Below are 22,118 nucleotides of genomic sequence, written 5' to 3'. Positions count from 1 at the left end.
TTTTTTGGTAATACAGCCTATAAATATGTAGTTAAGATACTAAAACACTTAAAGGTCTTGGCTTTCATTTTCACTTTCAAACAGGAGCTATTCGGCACAGAATATGCTGCTTTTAAAGATATCTGCAGTAAATTGATGATTTTGCCATCAGAAAGTTTTGTTTATGTTAGCAGGAAGTTGCCAGGCAAGAAAATGCACACATATTTAAAGTCACAGTGAAAAGTATCAGACATGCATGCAGTCATTTTGACCAATATGGTAATTTAAGGCAGAAATGCTCAGTTCTTTACTGTTTTGTAATTAAAAAAAAATAACAATGTCAGAAAGAAATACCCTGATAGTTAGAAAACGGCAGGGTGTTATAAATATGTTAGTTTTATTTCAAAGAGTTATAAAATTACAAAAATTAAAAACTCTCTGTGTATCTATCCACTCAAACCTTGCAGATGAGTGATTAATTCGCTGATAAATCCGCTGATTTGACGATGTTTTTAAATGCTTTCTCCAAAGCTTGAAATGCTGTCAGTGATGTCATCAGCACACAAGCAGCCAATAGTGTTCAGCTTTTTCTGACGACTCCTCCCGCAAAATTTTCATTGGCTGTGGTTTGGTAGCTTGAATGAGCTGATGGGGAATGAGATGTTGTCAGATCATGTAGTGTGTGACCCCCCTCTTGTGGATCGTTCACGGAGTGTCGCGTAGTGTGAACACCACAGAGATTAAAAGACACAAAGTCAAGTCATGTAGTGTGAACGGCACAGCGATCTGCTGATGTTTAAAATCCTGTAGTGTGAACTAGGCTTTAGGAAATGTTTTGCTGTACATTTTAGATAATAAATCCACTAGAAGGCGCTGTCTACAGTGTCAATTTGAAATGCGTTACTTAGGAAATGTTTTGTTATACGTTTGAGATGACAAATCCACTGGAGGGTGCTGTTTACATTTTTGCGAATTTGAAATACGTTACTTAAGGTACGTTTTGCAGCACGTTTTCAATAAATTTAAAAAATGTGCATTAAAAAAAACTAAGCATATAACTGAGTAGGATAAAGTTTTATGCTATATTTATAAATGTACATAAACTACGATAAGAACACATTTACTAAATAAATTCCAGCATGTGGATCTATAAAGTCATGTGATTTAGTTCATGTGATGAAAAAAAATGTGTTTGATGGGACAAACTAATAGACAAAGCGGTGTTTCCTGCACATTGTAAAACATCTGAACTGTTGTTTTGCTCATGCCTCAGCCAAAGTCTGTCATCAAAGTGCTGCAGTATTATTATTACCTCCAGAAATATTATAGCCTCCAGTGACAATAAGACAGTAGTGTGTCATTGACTAAAGGACAGAAGTGTGTGTGTGTGTGTGTGTTATTGACTAAAGGACAGTATTGTATGTGATATTGACTAAAGGACAGTGGCGTGCTCTTGTTTATGGAATAATGTGATCATCAGTGCTGGAGAAGCAGTGGAGCGTCTGGTTTCTCCTCCGTCTGTCTGTGATTAATTCTCTTTGTCTCCTTCAAGGTTATTGATACAACAAACCCCACTGCGCTGCTCTCATCTCCATGACGACCACACCTTCACTGCGTCCCCTTCACTACCAATAACCTGAGTGTGTGTCTGAGTGAGAGTGTATATAGTGTGTGTGTGTGTGTGTGTGTGTGTGTGTGTGTGTGCGCGCGCGTGTGTGTGTGTGTGTGATGTGTTCATGGGTGTAAGTAAATGTAGTATGCATGTGCATGTTAGTGTATGTGTGTTTTTGTGTGAGTGTAAGTGTGCTGTATGTAGTGTGTAAGTTGAGTGTGTAAGTGTTTATAGTGCATATGTGTATGTGTGTATGTGCAGTGCACAGTGTGTGAGTGTATGCATGTACAGTATATAATATACACACATATATGAGCATATGTGTGTAACTGTATGTAGTGTATATGTGTGCGTTTGAGTGAGAATGTGAGTGTATTTGTGTGTGTATGTAAGTGTATGTAGGGTGTGTGTAAATGTATGTAGTGTATATGTGTGTTTAAGTGTGTGTGTATGTGTGAGTAAGCCTGTGTGTGTGTGTGTGTGTGTGTGTGTGTGTGTGCGTGTAAGTGTATGTAGTGTACAGTATATGCGTGTTTGAATGTGTGAGTGTGCATGCAAGTGTGTGTATGTTTTTGTGTGTTAGTGTTCACGTAATTGTGTGTATGTGAGAGTGTGTGCCGGTGTGTGTATGTGAGTGAGTGCATGCATGTGCAACTGTGTGTGTGTGTGTGTGTGTGTGTGTGTGTGTGTATGTGTAATTGTATTTAGTGTACAGTATATGCGTGTTTGAATGTGTGAGTGTGCATGTACAGTAAGTGTGTGTGTATGTGTGAGTGCATGCATGCGCAAGCGTGTAAGTATTCTATATGTGTGCTTGAATGTGTGAGTGTGCATGCAAGTGTGTGTATGTTTTTGTGTGTTAGTGTTCATGTAATTGTGTGTATGTGAGAGTGCGTGCCTGTGTGTGTATGTGAGTGAGTGCATGCATGTGCAAGTGTGTGTGTGTGTCGTGTATATGTGTAAATAAATACAGGCCACAACTGAACATGCAGGATGATCTCCAAGTGGCGGTCTCCAAAATTAAACCAAGAATAGACTTGGGCTTATTGGTGTGTGTGTGCAGCGTTGCGTGCAAGGTTTGTATATTTATCACCCCCTCAGAGGATATTTAGAGTCACTGGCATTGTTATTTTAGGGTGAAGAGTTTGGAAACCCCCTGGTCTAGAAAATGCTTCTTGATTTAGGAAGTTTGAAATACTTGGACTAAAACCAAGACAGAAACTAGGTAAGAACTGTTTTGCAGTGTGTTTATTAAAGGTGTGCATGTGTGTGTGTGTGTGTGTGTTCACCAGCTCCATGCGTCTCCTGCTGCTGTCCTGCTCTCTGCCAGTCAGATCCTCCATCTCCATCCTCATGTCCTCCAGCCTCTGCTGGTAATATCTGCAGTTCTCCCTCTCTCTGGCCTCAGCCTGTGCTGCCTGCTCCAGCTCCTCACCCAGACGAACCACACTGTCCCGCAGACGCAGAACCAGCACCTACAACACACACACACACACACACACACACATATACATACAGCGGAAGTCTAAATGATTTGCCCTCATGTGAATTGTCTTTTCTTTGTCTAATATTTCCCAGATGATGTTGAACAGATTCAGGAACTGTTCACAGTGTTTCCTCTAATATTTGTTCTTCTGGAGAAAGTCTGATTTGTTTTATTTGGGCTAGAATAAAAGCAGTTTTTAATAGTTTTAAAGTCATTTTAAGGTTAATATTTTTAGCCCCTTTAGCAATATTAGTTTTGGATTGTCTCCAGAACAAACCACTGTTATGCACTTAAACTCTGCAGGCCCAGTACCGCGTCAGTAACACCATCGACTTCCGATTTAAGATTTAAAGGGCTCGCATTGCACCAGAACCAGTAAGTGGTTTCGTTTGAAAGTGTATAATCTATATTTTATGCACATGTGCATCACTTTGGTTTTTATTTTACTGTATAAAAGTTATTTACACTTAAATACACAGTGTTTTGGAGACCCGAGCTGGGTTGTGAACATTGGTTTATTTTCATATTTTCCATCTGACACATGTACATGTTATAGCTCAAATGAAAGCTCTTGCCGGTGCTCATACAGTTCTAGCATTCTTTTTACTGAATTATATTCACATATCAAACAGTTGCTGAATGAATCGCGGTGTTTGCATGGCGCAGAAGTGAAAACAATACATTCATGATCAATAAGCAGCCCCAGATAGCACAGACAGCTGTCATCTCTCACCTTATGCTGTGCGCTTCAGGGCCATTCTCCTCTGTTTTTGAGGTGATGTGCATAAGTAATCCTTTTATATGTCTGACGTGCTCCAAACACAGTGAATTATGTTTGATCAAACAAAAGAATAGTGAAATATGAAAGCAATGATCGCTCCCTGTGGCTTGTACAGCACCTCTCATCAGTTGGAATACAATAACTTTTGCATAGATTATGGTGGAGACATTTTTCTTTTTTCCTATGATTACAGACATGTGCAGGAACCACCAACATTAATTACAGCACGCTAGACCACACACAACCTAAAAGAGACACTTTCACATTTGAGATCATAAAAAAAAAAAGTGCCTCATTTTTTTAGGTGTTTATTACAACACAGATGACATATACAGTTATTTTAAACACTTTCAGTAGTGTTTTATGAAAATTCAAAGGATTTTCTTTAAAATGATACCAAATTTTTGCATTTACACCTCTGCATGGGGATTTGGGAAGCTTTTAAATTTGGGTAGGCAAAATCCAGGCGGAAATCCCGAAATAGCACCAGAGTCAGGCCCGGCGCTACGGGGGGGCAAAGGACGGCATTGCCCCCTCAGACAGAGTTTGTGCCCCCCCAGTTTTTATAAAGGATTGTTCACTCAAACTGAAAATTCTTTCTGTCATTAATTATTAACACTCCCGTCCTTCCAACCTTCAGAACACACATTTAAATATTTTAAAATATATGACATAGCAATTAAATTATGAAAATGGTGAGGTTAAAGCTAGTCCTATAGTCCAGAGATCCAGTCCCCGCGTCAGGTCTGGTGCGCCCGTAAATAGCCTTTAAAACGCGCACACGGCGATGGAGGCGCACTCAACTCACAAGGGAGAAAATGGGTGACATGATAGGAGCAGCTTAATTCATTACATGTTTTGGTTAACTAATTATTTAAACACAACTCTCTTGAGCTCTAAAAGGAAAAAACACATAAGAAATTTGCTGTTAAATTAATTTTAGCAGAGACGCAACTGCCAGTCATTTTTTAGTTATTCGGGAAGATGTAGCCTAATAAAAATGTTTTAATAAAAATAAATAGTTTACTGCACAGTCCCACAGTAGGCTACACTATAAATAATATTTTAATTTATTTATTAATATTATTATTAATATTATTACAATTAAGCTAAAATTGACAAAACGCAGAACCCTTTGAATGTTTGCTTTCATTTTGCTGAAAAGTGCACTTTTACAGTTGCGTAGAGAAACATCCCATTATGCAACTGCAGTCAAGGTATAACACATAATAAATGCATTTTGCGTTTAAAGATGATCGGCCTGCGAAGTCAAGTTTGCAGTGTTATAAATGGAATAGGTATAGTGCTTAAGTGGATTTACCGCGGATCAACCGAGAAATCTCGTGCGCTGCAGGTAGGCAGAATGATAATCTTTTAAAAGTATGTAACTTAGGCTATACTGCTATTTGCTCATGCAAAATTAAACAACATAAAATATATTGTAGATCTGTTTTAAGAGCTAAAATACAACATATCGAGTTTGTTTTGACTTAGCTCATGGCCCTAAAATGAAAATAACCTGAAAACAAGCTATTAAAAAAGGCCTAATAAATAAAATAATTAATAAATAAAATGACGGGTAGGCCTAGAAACTATGGTACATATGGTTTATGATGGTTTACAATATCACGAAAAAAGCACATTTATAATAGCCTTAGACAAATCTTTGTTTTTACATTTAAAATGATGAAAAAAAAGTTATATAGCATATAAAAATTTAACCAATTTTCACGGTAATAACTGTGAATTTTTGTATCTTTTTTAGGTATTTTTCTGGCTACACTAATGCCTTAAAATGTAACTAAGTAATTGTTTTGAATGACATTAGATTGTCACATTTAGCTTTTCCCCAACACTGATGTTGGTTGTGAAGCGTGATGACTCGGTTAAGCTGATTTCAATATATTTATTTACCGGTTAAATGAATTGTCTGATCGTGGGTCAGCTTGCATGTGTGGGCATAATTTGACGCTTTACCTAAAACTTTAAACATTCATAGGGCTGTTATTTGAAATAAAACGGAAATAAGGAGAATAACATATGATTTAAAGCACTCGTTTGGCACTGAAGCCATCATCCGTCTGCATTAATAAGCGGTATGCATTACCATCGTTAATAAAATTCGTAATAGCGAAACTGCATATTGTTATTACTATTAAAACGTAGCCTATATTACTGCCTTAGGTCAGTAACTTAGGCAGTAATGCAAAGTAATAATAAATGCGAATAAATAGCCTAAATGAAAGAAACAAGAGACCAAAATCAGTCACCAGGTCTAGTGCCCCCCTATGGATTTAAAGTGCCCCCTCAGTTTTGACTTCCTGGCGCCGGGCCTGACCAGAGTTGAACTGGTTACACAAAGACTTGCCTAATTACCCTAACTTTACCCTAGTGAAGCCTTTAAATGTGACTTTAAGCTGAATACTACACAGTAAAATCTTCAGAGTAAAGTTAACTCAGTTCAGAGAACATTTGGTCCCTCTCTAAACTGAGCAAAATTTACTCAGCAGCAGAGTTAAAGTTAATGAGACATTGATAGGGTTAATTAAGTGATGATTGAGGACTGATGATGAACACCTAATGTTAAAAAGCAGAAACAGAAGAGAAGCAGCAGCAGCAGCTTCGCTCATTGCTCACCTGATTGACTTTATTTCTGTCAGATGTTCACTGAGAATTAACCGTTTTAGTTCTTTACATTTTACAAAAATAAATTGTTGTTTTTTTTCGCCTGATGTCACCATCATGGAGAAAAGTGGTTGATTTACTTGGACTCGATTTCTAATGTTTATTTTTCTTTACTTACAATGACAAGTATAAAGAGAGCACATGTGATCAAGTTGATTGATCCTGTGTGGATTCTTACTCTTGATAAGAGTAACTGTACAAGAAATTATGTTTAGATGATGGTTTATCATATAAGAAACCAAATTCAGTGTTTTTCAAGAGAATGGATCTCAGCTGTGGTGTTATATTAAAACACATTGAGCATCTGAATCACTTTAGAGACACAGACATCAATAATCAGCGTATCTATCTCAACTTAGTGGTGGGCAAACCAAGGCTTCGTGAAACACTGAAACTATCGAAGCAAATGTGTCGAAGCTTCGAAACGTTTCAAAACACCACTCTACGGTGACACCTAGTGGTCATTTTATTTGTATTTCACTGATACAGCTTCAGCAAAGAACAGTTGAGCAAATTGATGTATCAAATCCCACTTTGTAGCCTTGAATCTTCAGATGGTTTAGTCGAGCGGTTAGAGTACGTGGCTACCATGCGGCAAAAAATGGGTTCGAATCCAGACTGACACAAGTATGTTGAAATGCTTTAATACTAGTTGGTAATGCTTTGTTATTGTATCGTTTTGTTTCAACATTGCTCTGACATACGAATAAACATTTGTAAATAAATTTGTATTTTGTTCATATAACAGGGTTGTTACTAGTTCAGATACAGTTGTGGCCAGAAGTTAACAATAATTATTTATATTATTAATTAAATTTCCTATTGTATTTTATTAACGTCTATCCAAAACCTAAACCCATCACAGTACTGTAACAATATGAATTATTGTTTTACAGTGTTACAAAAATGATGCTAAGTTGATGGTGTATCCGCAACTGTATCCTATCTAGGCTACACCATAAAACAGTAACATGATTAAAATACATAAAATCATGATTTTGGAGTATTTGTAATAGTCGAGATTCGAACCCAAAAGAAATTCGAAATACAGTTCCAAAGTGCACACGCACGGTCCACTAGACCATACAAGTCGAAGACTTAACAAAGATCATGCCAGTGGAATGCAGATTCTCCGGGTCTTGAAACGCCTCTGAAATGATCGATGCTTTGAATCGCTTTTGTCACGTGACCAAGTGTTTCGAAACACTTTAGTCACGTGACCTGGGTGTTTCGGATCATGCTTCGGTACAGTGTTTCGAAACACTTGCGCTTCGGGATCTCGACACTGTGTCGAAACGTCAGTTTCACGTCAGCCAACCCTATCTCAACAGTGGTTAGAGATTTTATTTTTTTTTTTTTGATGCAGTGCATGTTAAGACAATCATACGACATTCATCCATAGTTCCCACTTAGAAACTCACCATAGTTAGGAAGCATACGCTGATTGTTTATGTCTGTGGGTTTTGAGTGTTTCAGATGTTCAATGTGTTTTATGATCTGATAAAAGTATTGGTGAGCTCCATTGTCTTAATACAGTGCTCCTTTTGTGATACAACATTATTTAAACTTAATAGGTCAAAACCAATTTTACTGATTTGACCAGTGACTAAACCACCACAGAGTCAATTATCCAGAGCACAACTGCTCTCTTTATACAATATTTGCCACAATACACTATTTGGCAAACAAAGAGAAACTAACATTAGAAATCGAGTCAGAGTCCAAGTAAAGAGAGGGACCAAATGTTCTCTGAACTGAGTAAACTTTACTCTGAAGATTTTACTGTGTAGTGTCTTGAGGAATATCTAGGCCCCGTTTACACTAGTGCGTTTTAGTTTAAAAACGCATAAGTTTTGCTACGGTTACGCCATCCGTCCACACTACGCCGGAGTTCTCGAGCGCCGAAAACAGAGCGTTTCGAAAACGCTGGAGAGGCCGTTTTCATTCTAAAATGCTGCTGCTCCGTCTCAGTGTGGATGGGGAAAGACGGAGACATCTGAAAACGGAGGCGGGGCTGCAGACATTCGCCTCTCTGATTGGGGCTTTCCCTCAATATTAAGTAGCCTAACACACAGTTCAGTCCTGAATCTTCTCCGTGTAAGTTCAGACTTCGCAAGTTTGATCAAGGCTGCATCTCTTCTTCTCAGTTTGATATGGAAAACATACCGAGGACACGGGTTAATCTTCACAGGGAACCGTGTACTTTATAACTTCATTCACATCACCCTGGCAATGTTGTTTCACTTTCTCAACAATAAAATGTAAACTTGATATAAAGAAACTGCCTATTTTTATTTTAATATTAACAACTAAACAGACAGCAGAAATGTTGAGGCGTCGTGCTGCATGAGCGTCATCTTCACTGTGTGCATATTTATAACAAAACGGTGCCGATAACAACTGCCTCCTTTTAATTTCAGTGAAAATACGAAACACACCCTCTCTTTTGCTGAATATCAGTTTTAATAATCGATAATAGCCATTATAAAAGTATAACATACAATAAGTTTATACATTATAGGAAATAAAGGCAAGCGATCAGTCAATATACAGAATGTAGGCTACGTGCTTACATTAATCATTAACTTATCTTTGCGCTCAGCCAAAACACGTTACCTGAGAACAAGTAATAGATTCCAATGACCAAAGTCAGGGAATATGTCGTTAGATAAAGACAACAAGATGAATGAAATATCCCGTTTAATAAATATAGTGAGGTTAGATCCAGCGGGAGATGCTTGATGAGAAGTCCGACTAGCAGAGCTCTCATCTGGGTAGATGGGCTGCAGCGCTTGCCAAAGTGTGTGTGTGGTCACGTGATGTGCGTTTTCAGCGTTTTGGTGTGGACGGAGAGCAGTTCAGAAACGCTGGGTAAAACGCGAGTGTGGACGCGGATCGTTTTCATTCTAAAACGCCGTTTTAAAACTAAAACGCACTAGTGTAAACGGGGCCCTAGTCTAATCTTATGTGCTGTCATCATGGCAAAGAGAAAATAAATCAGTGATTAGAGATGAGTTATTAACACTATTATGATTAGAAATGTGCTGAAACTGCCTGTACATTCAGAAAGCACTGCAGTCGTTTCCCCCAGGCCTGCGTTAGACCACAGGAACAGTGTGTGAGCATGCAGATAAAGGGACAAATCTGTGTGTGAGTGAGGACTCACCTCAAATCTCTTGACCTGTCCTCTCTGGAACTCCAGCTTGTTCTCCAGATCACAGATACGGGCCTCCTGCTTGCTCACGATGCTGCGGGACACGGTGGACGACTCCAGAAACTGAACACGCGACACACTCGTCTGCAGCTGGAGATAAAGCACTGCTGGGTCAGGACAGGTCCACACAACCCAACAACTTACCGCTGCATGCTTTCAGGTTGCAGCTGGAATTGATGTGCTGTATGTCTCACCTCCTTCTGTAGAGTCTGTCTCTGCTTCTTCAGCTCCTCCATCTCAGCCTGAAGCTCTCGGATCTGAGAGATGTCACTGGAAGACTGCCATAAGCACATGTTTGGTTAGCTTTGGGATGTACGTAATCTCTCTCACACACACATACTTGTATACGTGGTTTACAGGGACTCTCCATAGGTGTAAAACTGCTTCTCCTATGGCCTTTCCCCATAGATAAACACTACAGAATGCATATCACTCAAGGAAATGGGGAGAAGTGTAATGTCAGTATGATGAAGGAAGCCTCGCCTGCTAGTACAGGAGACAATCGCAAATCACTAATAGACTGATGACTCTGATGATGATGATGACTGATACATGTATAATGGCTCGGACCAGAAGACTTCTGTAGATTTGGTGTGACTTGAACGTTAAAGATACAGTTGTTGTTTAATTTTTTTGTGATTCCCAATATGAAGTGTAATCGTAAGCTTGGCAAGCAGTTTTGGAGAATTTGATGTTTTCCCATTTAAACAGGAGGGCTGGGCATACTGCCTGAGAGGCGTTTCAAAGATGGCCGACGAGAGAAATGACTTGCCTTGAAGAGACTTTAGTATAGGTGTTGCCTTAATTACTACAGTAAACAAAGCAACATGATGTTAAATCTAGCAGGAGTTTATTAATTTACACACCACCACAGAATTGGCATATTAAAGGCACACTTTATCATACAACTAAATATTGTTTAAGACCATGTAAAATAGCATTTAATACTTTTTTTAATACTTTTTCACGGCCTTAAATTTCTCTGAATTGGTTTATTAATTTTTAATACTTTTTAAGACCCCACAAACACCCTGAGTTAACCTAATGAACCTAGTTTAGCCTTTAAATGTCACTTTAAGCTGTATAGAAGTGTCTTGAGGAATATCTAGTCTAATATTATTTACTGTCATCATGACAAAGAGAAAATAAATCAGTTATTAGAGATGAGTTATTAACACTATTATAATTAGAAATGTGCTGAAGATAATCTGCTCTCCGTTAAACAGAAATTGGGAACTATCAGCCTATGCCCCCATAGCAAGAAATCATATGTTCACCCCCTCTACTATAGACAAAACTTTTGACATCTGGTCTATGAAAGGTCTTAAGATATTAAAAGATGTTTATTGATGGGCAATTTGCTTCATTCCAACAAGTAAAAGATCCAAATTCCAAATGCTCACTTCTTTAGATACCTCCAGCTGCAAAGTTTTGTGTCCTCCTCAATGAGTCACTATCCATCACTGCCTCCCCCCTCCCTGCTTGACTCTATCATGGAGCTAAGCCCATACTCAAAGGGACTTATTGGCAAAATATATTCTATAATTATTTCCCACAATCTGGAACCCCTAGTAAAATTAAAAAGAAAATGGGAGGCGGAGCTAGAGATAGAACTATCAGAAGATATGTGGCAATCCGTTTTAGACAATATCCACTCATCTTCAGTTTGTTTAAAACATAGAGTTATACAATTTAAAGTAGTACATAGATTACATTGGTCCAAAGTGAAACTAGCCAAATTTAAACCGAATATAGAGCCTAATTGTGACCGGTGTAACATTAAGCCAGCTACTTTATCTCATATGTTTTGGGCTTGTTCAAAATTAAAGAAATTCTGGCAGCTAATATTTAAATTCCTCTCAGACGCATTAAATACCTATGTAGAACCTGAGGCCATAATTTTAATTTTTGGGATCACACCACAGTCCTTATGTTTTAACAAAAGCAAGATAAATGTGATTGCCTTTGCTTCGCTTTTAGCTAGAAGATTAATATTGCTGAAATGGAAGGAAAAACTTCCTCCAACCTTTAAGCAGTGGCTTATGAAACTTCTACACCACCTGACCTTAAAAAATACAATACACTCTAGGAGGCCGTACTGATGTATTTTTTCTCATCTGGCAACCTGTTTTAGATCACATAAAAAAAGATGGACTCCTCAGTCATTTTAGAAGAGTAAAACCTTTCCTCGTTTTTTTTTTTTTTCCTATTTTGTGTATTTTCTTTTTTTTCCCTTATACAGTATATGAGAGTAACATATGTTTTACTTAATATTACTATTTATTTGTATTTTATCTTAATATTATTTATATTTTTTTCTAGAACCTAAATGTATGTGTGCGACAGGTTCTGTTTGTTTGTTGTGTAAAAAAAAAATAATTCAGGGGGGCTCATACTTCTGACTTGAATACAAACACACACACACACACACACACACACACACACACACACACACACACACATATATATATATATATATATATATATATATATATATACACACACACACACAACAGTTCTGTCTGGTTCTCGAATCTAATTGGCTGATAATAGCACTCGTACAGCCTCTTCACTCTTGTGTATTATTCTGCCCATACAGAGTGACAGCAGATCAGTAAACTCACTACAGTTTGAAAAGTATTGCAGCTGGTGGACAACATGATGTACTTTTGAGGCTTTTTTATGCAAGAATAGTTGTTTAGATTGCAACTATGCAGTTTTTTATAAGGATAGTGCCCATTTTAAACATTTATAATTATGGAGATTCAGTGCGTCGGCATCCATCAGCCTGTCATTGAGCAGAGCAAAGATGGTTGATGTTGTGCATCTACAAGATAGCGACAGAGATTGCATAATAAGCCCTTACAACAGAAAAACTCAGCATAATTTCAAACTACACTTTAGACATTACGCTAGAGAAGCATTCAAGTACTAGCTCTAAAGTGACGTTGGTGAATTAGTAACAGTGTTAGCTGCAGATGTAGATGAATGGCGGAAGAAAGTAGTTCCTCATACAAAAGGATTTTTAGACTCTCCATGTTTGATTATATACATATTTACATATATATATATATATATATATATATATATATATGTATGTATGTATGTATATATATGTATATATATATATATATATATATATATACATATATATACACAGTACATACACGATTATGTCGTTGAACTGGTGTATACAGCTGTATATCATCACTGGTGGGACATCAAGGCCTGCAGCGTCGAGGCCACGCACGCCTCCAACCAGTACCGATATAAAGACACTACGAGTGTGATATTGCTTATACATATATATACATATATATATATATATATATATATATATATATATATATATATATATATATATATATATATATATTAGGGGTGTCAAATGTAATTGTTTCATCGTTGCACCGTGATGCAGTCGGTTCAGTAATAATCATTGATTCATTTTCTTGTCGGCTTAGTCCCTTTATTAATCTGGGGTCGCCACAGCGGAATGAACCACCAACTTATCCAGCAAGTTTTTACGCAGCGGATTCCCTTCCAGCCGCAACCCATCTCTGGGAAACATCCACACATACACACTCGAACACTACGGACAATTTAGCCTACCCAATTCACCTGTACCGCATGTTTTTGGACTGTGGGGGAAACCGATGCACCCGGAGGAAACCCACGCGAACGCAGGGAGAACATGCAAACTCCACACAGACGGCCAACTGAGCCGAGGATCGAAAAAGCGACCCAGGGACATTCTTGCTGTGATGCGAACGTGCTGCCCACTGCATCGCCTCAGTAATAATCATAACCGGTTACTATGTACTGACATCATTTATCTCATATGCACTATGTTGCCGTAGCTTACTATGGTGAGGGAGGCAAGCGTGAGTTTTTATAACGCTCCAACTACTTAAAAACACAGAAACAGTGCACAGATTGTGTGTTTGCTGGACAGTCTTTCACTGACACTTACAGCTGAAGCCTCTATTTCACTGCGATTGAGAGAATGAAAGTACTCCTTATCTATCTTTTACTGTGGCCCATTTGACCTGCTGGCACGACTTTTCCTCTCCTCTTGGCTGTTACAGCGATACTTCTGGATACAGACACAAGCGCGTGTCTGCAGAGTTTTCTCCACCGCGTCTATCATGGATCAGCTGTGATCGCCGCTGCCGTTTATCAGTGTCACTCATCTGTGAAGAGCGTCAGCGCGTAAGAGCCAATCACAGCACTTTCTGTTGAGTGCATGACCAATCAAAGGGGTGTAAGAGAACTTGGTAAACAAGGATGAGAAAGCGAGCGGGATATTTAGATTTCTTTATATTATTTGCTATAAATGCTCGTGTTGTTTAAAGGTACAGTTTATATATCTACTGTATTATAGGACAGAATTGTATCACAAATAATATATAAATATAAATATATTTGTACATTTTAATACAAGAGTTGCTGCTGTGAAGAAAATATAAAACTGTGTATGGAAAGCATCATCAATGCACCGAGATATCAAATTGAACCCAATCGATGACATGATAATCATAACCAAACCGAACCATGTGACCAGTCTAAGTTCACAGCTCTACGCTTTTCACACAGCTTAGCTCACATGCTCTGCCTGCTACAGTATATCAATTCAGTATGCTCACTATGTTACATAACTGCCCCCTGCTGGCCATGCATTTCTTATGACAGATCATGTTCTGCTTTACTGCGGTTTACTGCGGAGACGTGCGACATTTCTTTAAACCACTCACGCATTCTCAGTAGCCATATCTGTATATAAACCTTTACTAATGAAAATCTGACACCAATCCTAATATGATCAAAAAATTAATAAATAATGCCTTGAGTTTAAAATAAAATCTTACATTTCTGTATTTATTTATTTATAAAGATATTCTCACAGTCACAAACCGCAGTATTTTGCTATAAAAGTGAAGATCTAATGATGTTGTCTGTTGACTGGAAACACTGATGATGCCTCCAGTGAAAGGATAAAGTGTTTCTGCAGCAGCTTTAATGAAGCGTCCATTGAGCAGAATGAGTCATAAGTTTACTCAGAATGGAAATAGAGATAATGTTTGAGGACAGCGTGCAACGTAATGTGACAAATTATAGTATTTAGTCACGCTTCTCAAATACCTGACAGGAAAACAGCTCATTATCCTAATGGAAAAGCTGCAATATTTATTAAAAAAAAAACTGCTTATGTCATAACTCTCCACGAGTGATGATGCACAAACATTTTCTGGATTAAAAGTCTCACTGTTTATCATATGGAACATAATGTGACGGATATTCTAAAGTGACTTATATAAAGCAATGACAGGTAAAACATGCTCAAAAGTCTTATATATTTGTGTTGAATGAGAGTCATGTGAGTTTTTGTTAAGAGCATTAAAGTCCTGACATTTATCCACATTTTATCAAATATGATGACTGCATTTTAAATTATGGGTTGCACTTCCAGTTTTGGGAACTTCCATTAATAAGAACTGAAACAAATCACTTTAAATAATGAAACTACACTATAAATAATCCATTTACATAGTGAAATCAGAGGGAGAGGTGTTTTACTTTTTATTTGTCATAATAGTAATGTTATGCTTGGTATTTTAATATGATATTAGCATCGAAAGCATATGATATTTATGGCTCTTTTGATTTCCGTCTGATTATTTCGTATATTAGTAATTTCAGTTGGATTATTTATTATATTAGTATAGCAGGCATATGATATTTATGTTTTTTTATTTCTGTTGGATTTTATTTCATTCATATTTCATATATGTGTGTGTGTATATATATATATATATATATATATATATATATATATATATATATATATATATATATATATATATATATATATATATATGCACTGTAAAAAAACGCCCTAATTTTACGGAAATAATGCCTAAATTTCTTACAGTAATTTCTTTGTAATTTAAAATTATATGTAGAACTTAGTAAAATGATAAACAATCTCTCTAAATTCACAGTTTGACTTTCATTTTAGGTACTTTATCATTAAAGACAATTACTGACATTTTTGTTTTTTATACAGGGAAATTACAGTATTATTTATACAGTATTTTTTCTGTTATTTTAAATTATATTCAAAACTCTGTAAAAAATTACAGCAATTTGTACAGCAATTTGTCTGTTTTATACAACAAAATTGCCATATTATTTACACAGTGTTTTTTCCTGTTTTTTATGAAGTACATTTCAAATTACGTAAAATTAAAGTAATCAATTGTAATTGCTTGCTCTGTATAAAAAATCAAAAATCATGAAAAAAAATGTAACTTTATTGAACGGATTTAATCGCAATAATCTAGGAAAAGTCTGTAAAATAAGTGCTTTTCTGTAAACATTTTAATGAAAATATCTGTAGATTTATTATTTTTTGCACTTTATTTCAACAAAGACATTTTACCGTAATTTTATGGTTTTTGTTTGGCAGCCGTAGCTGCAGTCATTTGACCTTTTTTTACGATTTTTTTTCTTACAGTGTATATATATATATATATATATATATATATATATATATATATATATATATATATATATATATATATATATATATATATATATATATATATATATATATATATATATGTGTGTTTGTGTATGTATGTATTTCCAATACTTTTAGTTCATTTAAAATTTGGCCATAGTTGTTATAAAAAAGTCAGCTTTTGCTGTTATTAAAAACTTAAAAACAAATTTCTTAATTGTTATTTTAAAAGGGTTTAAATAGATGTTTCCTGGAAGAAAAAAAACGATCTATAGTGCGGTAATATTTAATTTACATCTGTAATATGGCTGTGGAAATAGTTGTTTTGAGTCTTTGGGATTTTCATGGTCTGTTGAAAGCAATTTGTTAATTATTATGAAAAATAAGCACAGACAAATAACAGCGAATAATAATTGATGTTCACAGTCATTTCTGTCTGTCTGTGATATTTCCTGCATAGTCATTGGTCAGACCTGAGCGATGAGGGCTTTGTGCTTCTTCATGAGCTCATTCAGGTCCTCCTGGTCCTCCTCCAGTCTCTTCATCAGGTCTGTCCGCTCGTAGCGCAGCTGAGACAGATCTTCATCCGCCTGACACACACGCAATAAGAGCAGATAAACTTCATCAGAACACTCGGTGAAAGAAACCTTACACGAAAGAAGATACTCTGAAGAATAGTGGAATACAGCAGCCATTGACATCTACAGGAATATCCTCCTTTGTGTTCAACAGAAGGAAGAAGTGGAGGAACTTTAGTTTTGGGTGTACTGTCCTTTTAAAATCACACTAAACATTTTAAATATTTCACTATTAAGACATTTTGTAACAAAGTAAACATCTGCAATGTCTAAACTAGAACAACAATTTTAATATCACTTTAGCCAGACTATAAAGGGACAGTTCACCAATAAGTTTAAAATCTGCAGTTAAAAATCATTGCTGGAATGTTATAAACCAGTAACCATTGAAACCTCATAGAACTTTCATTTTTGTGTGAACTGTCCCGAGGTGTTGCTAGACATAAAGCTCTACCGGGGCGCGGACCCCCCTCAAAAAAAAAAAATAAATTCATATATGTATATTAGGGATGCCACAGTTCTCAATATAATATTGAACCGTATGGTACGACCATTTATGTGTGTTTTATATCTCCCCAAATTGACTGTGTGTGCCTGTAGCTGAGATGAGGAAACTCCTCCCCGTGAGTAAATATCCAATCACTGTGCTCTAAAGTTAGGCGGCGCTTGATCATCATTCCACACTTTAACATTGCAAGCGGCTGTGAAGTGAGGCAACAGTACAAGGAAGTGCCGGCGAAGTGAGGCAACAGTACGAGAAAGCACCATCGTCTTTTAAATCTGCGGTTTGAGGACATTTCGGTTTTGGCGGTGAGTATAACGTCAATAAAAGAAAAAACAGTGAACAAAAAATAACTGTGTGCAAGCATTGATTTACATGTATAACCATGACTGCACATCTGCAGCGCATCACCCAGCAATATCACTGTCTGAAGGCAGGATAGCAGAGAAGGTAATAAAGTCCTCCAAACAGCAACAATCCCTCACTGAATCTTTCCAGCAAACAAACCCAACTGGGTCAGAGAGACGCAGTCATTTTCAGTGATTGGAGATGTGGGCTTTTGTCATCTTATAAAAGCACTCGATCCGCGTTACAGACTACAGTCTCACATTTTATCAGCACAGAGATAATTAAGATGGTTTATTTATGTTTACTTAAGCTCAAATGAGTTTACTTGAAATGGCCAATTTATCTTTATTAACTTCACAGGTATGTTTATTTTTAAAGTGTAGAACTGTAAGCTAACTGTACTGTTGCATCCCTAATATATATTATTGTTATTATACTACAATTATTGATCTAAAAAAATCAGAAATTAATCCTAAATGTAACTTTAAAATTATCTAAAGACACAGCTGGAGTGATGCTATAAGATCATTTAGGAAATCTTTTGCATGAATATTAATTTCATTAAAATGAAATTATACAGACAATTTAATAGAATATAAGAAGATGATTTATAGAATTATCTGTTGTCTTAGACTTGACACATGGCAGAGAACAACGCCGGAGTGGGACTCATTTTCAGCCCTGGAGTTTCAAGCCAGACCAGCACACCTCAGTTCACGACTGATTCCAATTCAGTTTCGAATTTCACTATCACGTCTTTTTCAAGAAAACTGCTCCTTTAGAAATTCAAATGTTCAACAGCCCTAACAGTATTATATGTCTTTACAATAAAAAAAATAAAAAAAATTAATAATAATTTTAAAGTTGAGATTCGAACACGGGTCTGCAGCGTTGAAACACAACATGCTTACCACTGGACCACAATGGCGCTATAAGTTTGGTAATAAAAAATAAGTAATGACTTGTGACCCTTAAGACACAGCACTACTTTGTTTTGATGGCTCAATGTTTTTCTCCCCTTTTAGATTTCTGATCAAGTTATGTCAGATTTATTAATGTAGTGAATTATTTGATTTTCATTGAGCAGGTGTATTATTCATTAATATTAATTGTTCAAATTCTTATATTCACTAAGGTGCCGCTGTTTGGGGTCGATAGTTACATCATCATCATTAACGTTAGTTAACCTGCAGGCTGCATTTTGCTCATGGGGCTGCGAGAAAATAAATAAAAAGAGCAGCGCTGCGGCAAAATAATGAATAAAAAGAGTGAAGATATGGTCAAATAAACAAATAGATGAAAAAAGTGTGACTGCTGAGAGTGCGAGCAGCTATGGACACCGGCCCTCACGGCCAAAAAACAGACCGGCCCACCGGGAATTCTCCCGGTGCTCCCGATTAGCCAATCCGAGCCTGGCAGAGAATAAGGTTTATTAAGTATTACCTCCCTGACTCATCATCCCTCCTTTCAGGAGCCATGCTTAGTTTAAATAAGATCACCATCATATTTAAACTTTAGCTTTGTCGATTTAGCAAAACTCACTGCGTGCCAACACATTCGCACAAAAGCACATGTCGCATGAGCAGCGCATATTATTTCGTCATGCATATTCACAACCGGGACTAGACTCACATGGAGAGTTGAAGCAGGAGCGGTGTGTGAGACGTGCGGAAATGTTTTTTTTTTCTGCATACTTGCGTCAGTTTGCTTTTTGATTAAACTACATTGCTTTCGCCATCTTTGGTCATATAACGCCTTTGTTCTGGGATCACCACTCTTAATAAATACACTTGCATATAAAGAAAATCATATCTCAAAGCATTTACTGCGGCACTGGCCATTTTTACTGGGGCACGTGTCCCTGTAAATGGGGTCTAGCGATGCCTGGTCTCTTTAAAACTATACAAACCATTGAAAATATATTGTAACAAAGAAAATACAGGATAAAACTAATATTAAGACGATTAATTTTAAGACAATCAATATTTAGCTTATTGTTACTCGTTACGTTGTGATTGTGAGTGACAAGTTGGCATCTTTATCTACCACGGCTAATTTGTTGGGCGGACGAGGCGATATCGCCCTCTGCAGGGTGCTGAAGGTACTGTATGCTGTTTATGAGCTAAATCACGTGAACGTGAATTAGCAGCTTGCCTAATACCAGGTGTTTAATTAGCAACATGTGTCTACAGTTTCTACTTTGTTTGCAACGATCCACGAAAATAAGTGCTTTTAAGAATTTATCATCAAATTTGAGAAAACACATTGAAGTAAGAGTCTATTTAATGTTAATTTGATGTGAATTTAGTGAATTTAATACAGTTACTGATATGGCAAAAACCACAGCGACATGACATGACTATTTGTGATGTATTTTTCATTGAATTTATGTGTAGTTTACTAAGTTGAAAAATAACACTGCTCCTCTTTGTTTAACTTTAATCAAAGAGCTTAGAATGACCAAGAGGCGACACTCAATAGAACTTTCCATTGCAACAGCAGCGCCCAGCAACAGCCCTGGATTCTGCCATTTTGGAGTGCATTAAAGCTGACATACAACCTGAAAGATGACAATACAACACTCACTATCACAATCATCAGCACTTTTAATAGTTTATTTACAGACTTATAATATGCTGCTGTTCTATTGGATTTTTCATTCCAAAATGGCCGCCGCACAGCCTCTAGTGGCTGTTTCCCAAATTACACTAGTGTCGCCTCTTGGTCATTCTAAGCAAGGGATGGGCAAACTTGATCCTCGTGGGCCGGTGTCCCTGCAGAGTTTTGTTCCAACACTAGTCAAACACACCTGAACAAACTAATCAGTGTCTTCAAGATCACTTAAACTCTATAGGGAGGTCTGTTTGAATAGGGTGGGAGCTAAACTGTGCAGGACACCGGCCTTCCAGGACCGAGATTGCCCACCCCTGTTCTAAGCTCTTTGTTTTAATGCAGAGAAAACATCCTAACCAATAAAAAAAAATACTAAAAATAAAAGTATTACCCCCCTTTGAGACTGAGAGGTGAATCATGTGAAAGCCAGCTCTGATTTTTTTTTACTTTTTATTTTACTTTTTAATTTTTGAAAAATTGTTTGTCTTTTTTGAACATTTGAGTTTGAGACTTTTTGTTCTATTTTATTTATTTTTTTATCTATTTTGTTCTGCCATTTTGAAACATTGAGGTGCTCAATTTAATTTCTATATCAGGAAATCAAACCTTTCTTGGTGTACTTTGAGCCTACATTCAGTTTGTTTAAAATTGGATACTTTAATACTTTTACTCAAGTCTTATTGGAATTGGTGACTTGTAACTTGTAATGGAGTGACTTTTACAGTAAGGTATCTGTACGTTTACTCAAGTATGGTTTTCAGGTACTCTTTACACCTCTGCTGAAAACATGTTTCAATATCATTTACCAGGAATGCATAGAGTAAGTTTTACAACCAGTAACCGTTGACTACTATATAGAAAAAACAAATACTATAGTAGTCAATGGCAACAGTTTTCCAACATTAAAAATTCTTCTTTTGTGTTCACCAGAGGAAAGAATGTCATGAACACATGGGGCTCTATTTTGACGGTCCATGCGCAAAACGCAGGGCGCAAACGCTTTCAGGGCGTGTCAGAATCCATATTTGCAAATTTAAGGATGGGAATATCCGCTTTGCGCCATGGCGCATGGTCTAAAAGGGTTGAGTTTATTTTCTTAATGAGTTATAGGTTTTGAGAATAAACCAATCAAAGTCTCATCTCCCATTCCCTTTAAGAGCCAGCTGCGTCACGTCATAAGCGCATTTGCTATTTACAGGACGCAAAGTAAGTTCACTTTCGCTTTTGCTCTGGTGGATAGGGAAACCTTTACGCACAGACATCCATTAGCCTATAAATAATTAATTTTGGTTGTTAAGCGCAAAGATTTGTTTCAAAACTATTTCTAAATTCAGTTCTAATTTCCAGCAAACAAATAAATGAACAATAATAACAAAATGTGCTCAAAATACTGAGTTATTTCCAAATACACCCACCATGCCCCATATGCTTTAAAACCTGACAGGTGGACAAATCTAAGCTTGTTTTTAATAAAACAAATATAAATCTGCATATAATAAATAATACTGCTAATAATAATAACATTATACAAAAGCACATTGTTATGAATGAACTGAAAAAGCCTCCCGAGATGAAGAAAGTATGAAGGCAGTGGTTTTTAAGTTCATGTAGGCTAGAAATGAATATGTTTTGTAATATTTTAATCATTTATATTTATATCCTGTATATACTTATTATATCCTATATATATCCCTAATATATTATATCTTTTTTATATGTAAAGATATTTGCGTATTGCTCTGCATCTTGTGTGTAGTGTGTAAGCCAGGCGCACTTTGCGCCAGACAATATAGACCG

The 22,118-nt window shown here is 36.6% G+C and overlaps 1 protein-coding gene across 5 annotated transcripts in view; it reads right to left on the bottom strand.

Moving 5' to 3' along the window:
• Nucleotides 1-22,118, bottom strand: part of myo18b (myosin XVIIIB) — an 880,426-nt gene that overhangs the window by 775,376 nt on the left and 82,932 nt on the right. For all 5 annotated transcript variants that reach the window (XR_015501483.1, XM_087271234.1, XM_087271235.1 and 2 more), the window contains exons 36-39: nucleotides 16,754-16,870; nucleotides 9,952-10,035; nucleotides 9,710-9,847; nucleotides 2,881-3,066 (exon numbers count right to left, since the gene is read on the bottom strand). Coding sequence is in view for 4 of the 5 variants with exons in the window: in XM_087271234.1 (XP_087127360.1) it covers nucleotides 2,881-3,066; nucleotides 9,710-9,847; nucleotides 9,952-10,035; nucleotides 16,754-16,870 (525 nt within the window). In the remaining variant the exon portion in view is untranslated. The remainder of the gene's footprint in view (nucleotides 1-2,880; nucleotides 3,067-9,709; nucleotides 9,848-9,951; nucleotides 10,036-16,753; nucleotides 16,871-22,118) is intronic.

Source organism: Danio rerio, chromosome 10 (assembly GCF_052040795.2).
Source record: "Danio rerio strain M-AB ecotype USA chromosome 10, GRCz13ab, whole genome shotgun sequence".
Classification (NCBI taxonomy): Eukaryota; Metazoa; Chordata; class Actinopteri; order Cypriniformes; family Danionidae; genus Danio; species Danio rerio.
Note: the sequence above shows the minus strand (reverse complement) of the source record. Positions and strands in the feature narration are given on the sequence as shown.